This window comes from Salarias fasciatus (genome assembly GCF_902148845.1).
Source record: "Salarias fasciatus chromosome 23 unlocalized genomic scaffold, fSalaFa1.1 super_scaffold_20, whole genome shotgun sequence".
NCBI classification, from domain to species: domain Eukaryota; kingdom Metazoa; phylum Chordata; class Actinopteri; order Blenniiformes; family Blenniidae; genus Salarias; species Salarias fasciatus.
Window position 1 is genome coordinate 9,049,705 of NW_021941230.1, and position 9,978 is coordinate 9,059,682.

General features: G+C 50.5%; 1 protein-coding gene across 1 annotated transcript in view; it reads left to right on the forward strand.

Moving 5' to 3' along the window:
• Window positions 1-8,531, forward strand: part of bmpr2b (bone morphogenetic protein receptor, type II b (serine/threonine kinase)) — a 29,541-nt gene extending 21,010 nt beyond the window's left edge. The window contains exons 6-13 of the mRNA XM_030086388.1: window positions 10-240; window positions 1,815-1,929; window positions 2,744-2,904; window positions 3,417-3,564; window positions 3,691-3,827; window positions 5,056-5,228; window positions 5,327-6,675; window positions 6,753-8,531. Coding sequence (XP_029942248.1) covers window positions 10-240; window positions 1,815-1,929; window positions 2,744-2,904; window positions 3,417-3,564; window positions 3,691-3,827; window positions 5,056-5,228; window positions 5,327-6,675; window positions 6,753-6,994 — 2,556 coding nt within the window. The 3' untranslated portion in view covers window positions 6,995-8,531. The remainder of the gene's footprint in view (window positions 1-9; window positions 241-1,814; window positions 1,930-2,743; window positions 2,905-3,416; window positions 3,565-3,690; window positions 3,828-5,055; window positions 5,229-5,326; window positions 6,676-6,752) is intronic.
• Window positions 8,532-9,978: the final 1,447 nt, after the last annotated feature.

The window sequence follows — 9,978 nt, forward strand, 5'->3', positions numbered from 1 at the left end:
GTCTTCCAGCTGATTGGCCGCGGCAGGTACGGCGCCGTGTACTGCGGCTCTCTGGACGAGCGGCCCGTCGCCGTGAAGGTGTTCACCGCCGCCAACCGCCAGAACTTCCTCAACGAGTGCTCCATCTACCGGCTGCCGCTGCTGGAGCACGACAACATCGCCCGGTTCGTGGCCGCCGACGAGCGGACGGGCCCCGAGGGACGCAGCGAGTACCTGCTGGTCATGGACTACTACCCACACGTGAGTGCAGGTTCTACGCCCCGGAGGAGTTCAGTCAGAACGACTCAACGCACCATCTTGTGGTAGAAGCGAGGAACTTTTCCTGACTGCTTTGAAAACTGACTACCGGATCTAAAAAGTGGTTTATTGAGCTTTTTGTTCCTTAATTAATGTATTAATAATGCACCGATTCTCATTTTTAGATTAAATTACCTCCGAGGACGAGCACTGGCACCAGTAGCCCCGTCTGAAAAAAAACCCAGTCACGCCGATCCCGTCAGTGGGAACCAATTTCCAACAACAACATTGGATCCGGTTGTTTCTCGTAAATCTAATATTAGTCATCGCTTTTAATCCAACAGCAGGACTAACAACTTCGATTCCAGAGGCTGCTTAGGTGAAGTTAAGTGACCGCTAATGACACTGCTGTGACTGAAATTAAAGCGACAGTAAGATTCCTGGAGCCCCAAAATTTAGGTAATTTAATCAGCTTAATTTGACCCAGTGGTCGCTTTAGTTTCCAGAGGAAGAGAGAGTGGAGATAAAGAGAGAAACGTGCAAAGAACTCTTGACTTCGGCCAACTACTTATTGTCCATTAATCTGTCTCCTGCTTTTTTTTTTCTTTTTTTAAAGACAGCTAAGTCGATAAAATGTCTGGTCAGAATGGGAAAAAAAAGTCTCCATTCTTGGCTCAGAGCTTCACGTGACAGCGGAGTTTTACACCATAAATCAAAAAAAGAAGGCAGCAAACAGCTCGTTTAAATAAAAAAAAAGATTATAAGGAATTATCTGATCTTCTCGGGACTACAAATCACACATTAGAGCGTGCTGTGTGCCGCCGCCTGTGTGTGTGTGTGTGTGTGTGTGTGTGTGTGTGCTTGCTGGAGCATGAGAGCAGCGAGCATGGACAGAATGGAGCCGTTGTTAAAAAAAAAAAAAAAAAAGTTTTTAATTATTCCAGCCATCGCCCATCTTTTTTTTTTCCGCAGACCAATTAACATGCAGCTTGTGTTGCGAACCGCAAAAAAAAAAAAAAAGAAAAGAAAAGCACACAGGCTGCTAAAAGGCACTACGAGGAACTCTTCAATATTAATGCGGACGTACCTAAAAGCTGACTGCGCTCGCGATGCAAACCTGCCGCTAATTGCTCGCAGTCAGTCAGCTGACTTCCCCCTCTGCCAGCCAATGAGGACGGGCCATTACCGACCGCGTCGTCATGGAAACATAGTGCGGGGCCGGGCCGGGACAGGAGCCCGGGACACCTAATGCATTCGAGTAAATGATAATGGGGGGCTTATTGAAATTGAACAGATCTAATGTCGTTCCGCGTAGTAACGGATGTGAGGATTGCCTGCTGATTGATCCGGGGAGGAGAGATGAAGTGCGCGTTTGTCGGCACGGACAATTACGTGGATCCACTCCTCCTTCTTCTACGTCGGGTTCATCCACCGCCACGCACCAGTCCCCTCACTTGATGGGCACATAAAACATTCAAGTCCGAGTCTGGTTTCTATCTGGAAAACGGCATTAAAAAGATGGAGATAAGTGAAGGGAGATTAAAGTGACATTTGTTTGTCCGTCTGTCCTTCCTCAGGGCTCCCTGAGTCGCTATCTGAGCGTCCAGACCAACGACTGGGTGAGCAGCTGCCGGCTGGCCCACTCCGTCACCCGCGGCCTGGCCTACCTGCACACCGAGCTCTTCAAAGGAGGTGACGCTTCACACACACACACACACACACACACACACACACACACTGAAGCACGGCGGTCCGGGTGATCCGCTCACTTTAGATTGTTTTAAAAGGCTCGCGTACACGTGTGTGTGTGTGTGTGTGTTTGTGGAGCTTGAGCCGTCTTTACGCGCCGCGTTTGTCTTGGACGGCTCTGCATCCCCCTGCGCTTCAACACACACACACACACACGCCGTGCCGGGGGTATTTATAGAGCGGCCTGCAGCCCCGGAGACGAGCGGGGAAGGGAGGCGGGACGGGGACTGAGACGGCACGCGAAGATCCCTGCAGCTCCATGAAATCAGTCTCCAGAGGCACGACTGAACCCGGTCTGACGTCCCTCCTCCTCCTCCTCCTCCTCCTCCTCCTCCCCCCTCCTTCCTCTTCATCCGCTCAGATTCACATCAGAACAGCCTCAGAAGTGCAGAAGTTGGGAGTAAAAGTGGGCGCAGAAGGAGGGGGAGGAGGAGCTGAGCGCTGAGCTCTCTGGGGCTTTGCTCCCTCCTTCATCCTCCCCCCACCGCTCCCCTCTGCCGCCTGGCTCGCCGCGCCTCCTGCTGGAGCCGGCCGGGACTGCGGGCGGAGGCCGCTCTCTGATATGCTCCCTAATCTCATTGTTGTAGATTAGATTAGAAGGGTTGAGCTGTCTGTTGACGGAGCAGCTTGCTCTGCCGAACAATACGGGATCCTCCGGATCATGTTGTTCATTAGCGAGCGAGGCGAACAGTTTAGGGAGCGTCTGAATGTTCCGTCCTCCACTCATCCCCCCTTTCTCTCCGCTCCTTTTTCGAAGACTTGTACAAGCCGGCGGTTTCCCACAGGGACCTGAACAGCCGGAACATCCTGGTCAAGGCCGACGGCACGTGTGTCATCATCGATTTCGGGCTGTCCATGAAGCTGACGGGAAACCGGCCGGCGCGTCACGGGGAGGAGGAGAACGCCGCCATCAGCGAGGTGAGCGCTTCAGACGTGACTTCCTTCACCGGCGGAACAGGCGGAATATTGCCGCTCTGGCGTCAGAAGAATCGTTTTTCAAGCAGAGCCCAGACGTGTGTCATATTGCATTTCAGTAGTTGTTTTAAAAAAAAAAAAAAAAAAAAGGCGACTGTGATGAGTGAGAAACGGCGTGGAGAGAGCGATCGCTCTCACACTCCTCTCCTCCCCGCAGCTCGTCTGTGTAATCGGGATGACATGTGTCACCTCGACATTATCTCTGTCATCTGCACGGCTCAGGGCTGACATTTCTTCAACGCGCGCTCACACACACACACACACATCAGCGACCTCACATTCCTGGCTTTTTCCACACTTCTGTCTGTCTGTCCTTTAACCCTTCGCTTCACACTCGTCCTCCAGACTGACCACGTTCTGCGGCCTTGAGATCGCCGCTCTACTCGTAGTAGAATAAATGCACTGTCTGCTCCGGCCGACTGACGATGTGTTTGGTGTCGGGGCCCGCCCTGCAGGTGGGGACCATCCGTTACATGGCCCCGGAGGTGCTGGAGGGCGCGGTCAACCTGAGGGACTGCGAGTCGGCGCTGAAGCAAGTGGACATGTACGCCCTGGGCCTGGTCTACTGGGAGACCTTCATGAGATGCACCGACCTCTTCCCCGGTGAGACCCGGGCAGAAACGCAGCCTCGTTTTCCTGCGGAGCGGGAGCTTCCCCCCCCCGCCCCCGACAGGCCTGATGAATACGGCCGCCCCCCGTCACATCCTTCCTCTCCTCGCCTTCCTCCAGGAGAGTCGGTGCCAGAGTACCAGATGGCCTTCCAGGCGGAGGCAGGGAACCACCCAACGTTCGAGGACATGCAGGTCCTGGTGTCCAGGGAGAAGCAGCGGCCCAAATTCCCCGAAGCCTGGAAAGAGAACAGTCTGGTAAGTGTGTGTGTGTGTGTGTGTGTGTGTGTGTGTGTGTGTGGATTTCAGTGTGACTCATCGAAGAATGTTCGCAATCACATTAAAAACCTGTCGCTTTGCAGCGTTTTTCTCCCTTTCTTGGCACTTGTGTGATTGTTTTCACCCCTCCGCTTTATTTTGGACCGGCTCGCCACCATATGTCCCAAACAGGATGTAAACACAGACCACAAAATGCAGCATACGTTTAAAACCAGTTCAGTCCAGTTCTACAGTCATAGCTATGGTATCTGAAGGACAGAGCTTCTTCCCTGCAGCCCAGGCCCTTGTTTGTGAATTTTAACTATTTTAGGTCTTTTATCTTGTCTGGTTTGATCTATTTCAGCAGTTTAAGATGTCGTATCCGACGTGACCGTTGTTAGCCTCCTCCTGTCTTCTTCCTGAAGTCTGAGGAGTGAGAGGAAAAAAATCCTAATAAATCCTTTACGACTCCATGGGAAGCTGGCGACCGTCTCTCAGAGGCCGGGGCAGAATGTAACACGGGTTTGTTTTGGCTCACGCCAAACTATTTTGCACTCTGTACAACAAATAGACTGTTTTCAGCCACATTGTGTGCTCCAAGACGCCCATTTATCGCACAGCTTTTTTTTTTTTTAAACAACTTCTGGCAGTATTTGGCAGGCATACTTCTAACTATATCTCCTAGATGGTTTGTGATGTTTTAAAAAAAAAAGTACGTAGAGAAATAGAGCTCTGCTTTCTGACTGTGATCTTGAACAGCTGCCAAGTATTAAAAGTTAAATGTCATCTTGAGAAATGTGAGCAGAAGGCTTCATTTATTACACAGTTTTGACAAAACTACAGAAATTAAAACGGAAATAAATGCTTTAAACTTTAGCAAGAGAGTTAAAACTGCTTCAAAACTAAACCTAAAACTCTGAAATATTCATGTATTTAGAATGGGGGGGACACAAGAGGGGCTCAAAAGAAAAATTATAACTCCCTTTTTGTTATAAAATACCTCACATGTTGAGTCCAGCCTTGAATATTCTTTAAAAAATTCATCTTTAAAGTTTAAAATCCAAAATTTAATGTCTGAAATACACGAGGAGACACTGATAAATAACAATGTGTCATCTGCATATCGTCTGACCTTTCCTACAGGCAGCATATAGGAATCATTGATTCCTGATTGATCCCTGGAAAATGTCAGAGCTGTTGAACACTCGGATGTGTGTGCGTCCTGCAGGCGGTTCGGTCGCTGAAGGAGACGATGGAGGACTGCTGGGACCAGGACGCCGAGGCCCGTCTCACGGCTCAGTGCGCCGAAGAGCGGCTGGCGGAGCTGCTGCTCATATGGGACCGCTCCAAGTCCGTGAGCCCCACCCTCAACCCCATGTCCACCACCCTGCACAACGAGAGGCAAGCACACACACACACATATCTTCAACTCACACCAGTCTGTCTCTGGACGCCGTTCAGATTGATCCCTTCTAACATCTTTTTCCTTCCTCAACCAGAAACCGCATGACGCCAAAGTCCGGCCCCTACACGGACCACCCCTCCTCGTACATCGAGGAGCACGAGGGCGTCGCGAAGAACACTCAGGCGGAGACCAACGGCTCTGTGACGGGCCGACCGGGGGCAGGCACTGGGGAAAGGAACAGGAACTCCATCAACCAGGAGCGCCAGCAGCAGGCCAACGCCCGCCTGCCCAGCCCGGAGGGCAGCAGCACCAGCATGGGGATGCGGGGAAGCCCCTCGGCCTCCACCACCACCACCACCATCATCTCCGAGTCCGAGGGACCGGCGGGGGCCGCCACAGTCCCCGTCTGCCTACACCTGACCCAGGAGGACCTGGAGACCACCAAGCTGGACCCGAAGGAGGTGGACAAGAACCTGAAGGAGAGCTCGGACGAGAACCTGATGGAGCACTCGCAGAAGCAGTTCTGCTCGCCGGACCCCCTGAGTCCCGGCAGCTCCAGCCTGCTTTACCCCCTCATCAAGATGGCCAGCGAAGCCTCGGGGGCCTCTGACCCCGCCGCCGCCGCCGCCGCCATCCCCACCACCATCTTCCCCCTGCCCAAACAGCAGAACCTGCCCAAGAGACCGTCCAGCCTGCCGCTCCGCAACAAGGCCCCCAAGAAGGAGTCGTCGTCGTCTTCGCTCCGGTTCAAGTTCGGCCGCTCGGGGAAGTCCAACCTGCGGCAGGTGGAGGGGACAAAGATGAACATTGGCGCGGCGACGAGCACAAACATGGCGGCGGAGGCCCACCGGGGCACAGGCACAAACAACATCCCCGCCCTGCGAGACGCACACGCCAACGGGAGCGCCAACGGCGCCATCAACGGTCACGCCGGCGCCGGGCTCTCGTCGATGGTCGCAGGGGGAGCGACGGGTTTCGGAGGACCGGGCATCGCCCAGAACGGGTCCGGGGGCATGAGGTCGGACGACAGCCGGCTCAGCCTGGGCGTCATCACCGCCAGCCCCGACGAGCACGAGCCGCTCCTGAGCCGCGAGCAGGAGCAGCCGGACCCCCGGGGGGCGCCGTCCGGCGTGGCCGCGCTGCGCTCCGCCCGGCCCAACACCAACAACAACAACAGCAACACAGGCCACGGCCAGGGCGACGGCGAGAGCGGCGGGGAGAGCGACGGCGGCGAGGACGAGGGCAGCGCCGAGGGGGGGAGCAGGGACGCCGCGGGGCCGCCGGGGGAGGGCTCGACGTCGGGGTCCGCCGCCGCGGAGTCCCAGGGGGGCTCCTCGGTCACCATGAGAGGCGAGGCCCTGCTCAGGCAGCCCCGAGCCCGGCGGCCCGAGAGGCCCAACTCCCTGGACCTGTCCTTCACCACCCAGGACCTCGCCTCCTTCGGTAAGCGCCCGTCTTCCGCTCGCGGCTCAGCGGGAACGTGGTTCATGCTTGGGCTGATCCCTGCGCTTGTTTTCCAGGGGAGGGCCCAGACGGCGCCCCGGGCACGGGGGAGAAGATCAAGAAGCGCGTCAAGACGCCGTACTCCCTGAAGAAGTGGCGGCCCACCACCTGGGTCATCACGGACCCGCGGGGGCCCGAGGTCAACAACAACGGCTCGGCCCGGGGCCAGGGCCACGGCCAGAGCCGGCCCAAGTCCAGCTCGGCCATCTACCTGCGGGGGGGCAGCCTGGCCAGCGAGCCCAGCGACACACACGTTTGAACTCAAACCCCCCCCTCCCCACACACACACCCCTCCCCCCCCCCCCCCCCCCCTTTCTCTCCTCTGATAAGACTGGAAAAAAAAAAAGAAAAAAGAAAGCAGAGGCTTCTCTGCTGTGAATCAGCCCGAGGAAGCTATGGAGTGTGTGTGGAGTGTGACGGTGTACAGTAGCTCGCTCCTGTGTGTCCTGCTTTAAACGGAAAACCGGCTATGCAGCGTTCTCCACGGCTTCTCTTCCCGCGTTCTTAACCCTCGTTCCTCATGAGCATAGCATTTGTTTGGAATGACAACGAAAAAAAAAAAAGAAGAAGAAAGAAACCCTTTGTTTTTATTTTTGTTTTCTACTTGCACTTTGAACCGATTCAAATCAGTGTTTTCTGAGTCCTGTCGACTAAAAGTGGTCTCTAAACTTTAGAAGAAGAAGAAGAAAAAAAATAGAGGCGGTGAGAAACAATCAACACTTGGAGCTTTTTCTTGACTCACACTTTGCTGTATCAGGCGAGCGTGTCAAAGAATAATCGGTCTTAAAGACAAGAACAAACTACTTTTTTTTTTTTTTTTTTTATTTCCTTGATTTGTATGCAATACCAATCCTTCTTTTGACTGTATCCATGTTTTTGTATCATACTTTTTAATTGTGCAATAGGATGTAGCTGTTAGTCGCTTTGTTTTTACTGCTTCCATCGGTTTTGTTTTTATGTTATTCTCTGTTGCACTTACGAGTAGTCACAATCATTTTTATTTTCTTTTTTTTTTAATGTGAGCAATCCCACACGCACCCCCAGCCCTTCCCAAAACCCCCCCTACCACTACCACCACCACCACAACATATACGACAATCCTCTTGTTCTCCTTCGTTCGTGGGCCGTTGAAGCCACTGACTCCAAACCCTCCGGAATCGAACCCGCGGAGGGACCCAACTTGACCGCTGCACGCGCTGACCTCACTGTGGACTGATGGGAGTGTGTGTGCGCGTATGTGTGTGAGACTGAACCAGAAACACAACTAAGAAAGCCCAGACTCTGCTCTTTGAAGACAAAAAAAGATTAAAAATACAAAACCACCAAACCCCCTCTGAAGCACGCTGGATATTATTTCTGCTTCTCCTTCGTCTCATCCCTCAATACTGGAACGATTGATCCGTGTGTGTGTGTGTGTGTGTGCGCGCGCGCGCGTGTGTGTGTGTGTGTGTGTGTGTGTGTGTGAGAGAGAGAGAGAGAGTGCATGTGTCATCTTCCTTTCCGAGTGGTCGGGGCCTATAAGCGCTGTACAGGCGTGCTGAAATGTCTTCGTACTCATTTTATTTTGGTTTCAGCGCTGCTTCAGGGCATATGAAAAAAAAAATCTCATTTATGTTTTTGTAATCTGTAATTTGTATGAGATAAAAAAAAAACACTCATGTATGTGTATTGCATTAATATTTGCATCGTTTTTATGGAATTCTGTTTGCATTCAATGGACATGGCCTTTGATTCCATTGCTATGCGTCTGCTTGGTACAGTTTCTGTAAACATTTTCAAGTCAATATGGAAGAAAAGTCTCAATAAATGTATGAAACCATTGTTGGGTATATATATACATGTAAAAGGGAGTGTCTCGTTTGGCTGTCGCATGATTTATTGTGAAATAATGGCAAATATCCGGTTCAGCTTTCTCCATGTTGAGCATTTTCATGCCCACTCAGTATCATTAACCCTTTTTGATCACTTCCAGCTCTGCCTCATTTCTCGAAAACTTCACTGATTTGAAATAATCATTATGTAATACATTTCTGTTTAAAAAAAGAAAATTCTGCCAGATATTACTACCACCGATATAAGGGGACATAAAAGCTTTTGGAAGACGTCTGTTGGAAATTTTAGACTTAAATAAGAAATAAGATGTCAGTTTCTCAGATAATTGCTAGAAGTTTGTGGCACCATTCTTTCAAAATGAACAATTTAGGCCTTAAGTAATTGATTCAAACATTAGCAAATCTTCACTAATATTTGATGGTTTATTATCACTATATATCTCCATAGGTCTATACATTTAGAGAAGACTACTAATATCGACAGACACCATGCGGGCGTTTCGGCCTCACTTACCTTTATTCGAGGTTTTACAGGAGTAGCGCAGTTTTATTATTTCAATATGTTTTAAACCAATAAATAAATGTTTGTTTTGTGCGTCTAAAGAGTGAAAAACGTACACTTGAGGGAGACATTTCGTCTCCCCGCCTTGTTTACCTTCTACTCTGTCTGCTCCACGCGCCATAGCAACTGCAGCATCAGCGCGAGCCGTGCCGCGTCGCCTTGACGTCACGGCGTCAGCGAGGCGACGTCAAGGCGACGAAGGCAACCGCGAGCGGCGCCGGAAGTCTGCCTGCCTGCCCACAAAACAAAACGAGGTGAATCGCTGCATGTCTGAGAACTTTGAAATGTTAAAGAATTTACAAAATAACATACAATAAATGAAGAACAATCAGGACAACATTATAAAACTGGAGGTAACATGTCTTTAGTCAGACAACTTGATTGATTGATTGATGTAATAAACTTTTAAAAGTGTGAATATAACATGAAACTATAGTGTGCACCAGAAAAGTAACGTCAACACTGCTTGTAAGTCATGCATGTGAAAATCAGAAAACAATTGGATAAAGGTCATCAAAAGGGTGCATTAAATATTTCACAAAAATCTGTGGGGGAAAAAAAGATATTGAAATATTAAAATGAAAATTGTGTTTTTGTCATTGGCCTTCTTGTTATGCTTGTTATGTCAGGCTTTGTGAGAGTAAAAATAACTGACAAAACAAGCTTTTCAATTATATTTCAAAAGTTTTTCTTCCTTAAGTACATTCATTAGGAGTTCCAATTAAGACTGAGGATAAAAAGGGATTTAACTTTTTTGTAAGTTGCTTTCATTCTAGTTCAATTCATGGAAGTTATTGGATAGATGTAAATAAAAAGAATAGTTGAGTATTAAAATGTAAAGTATATTTT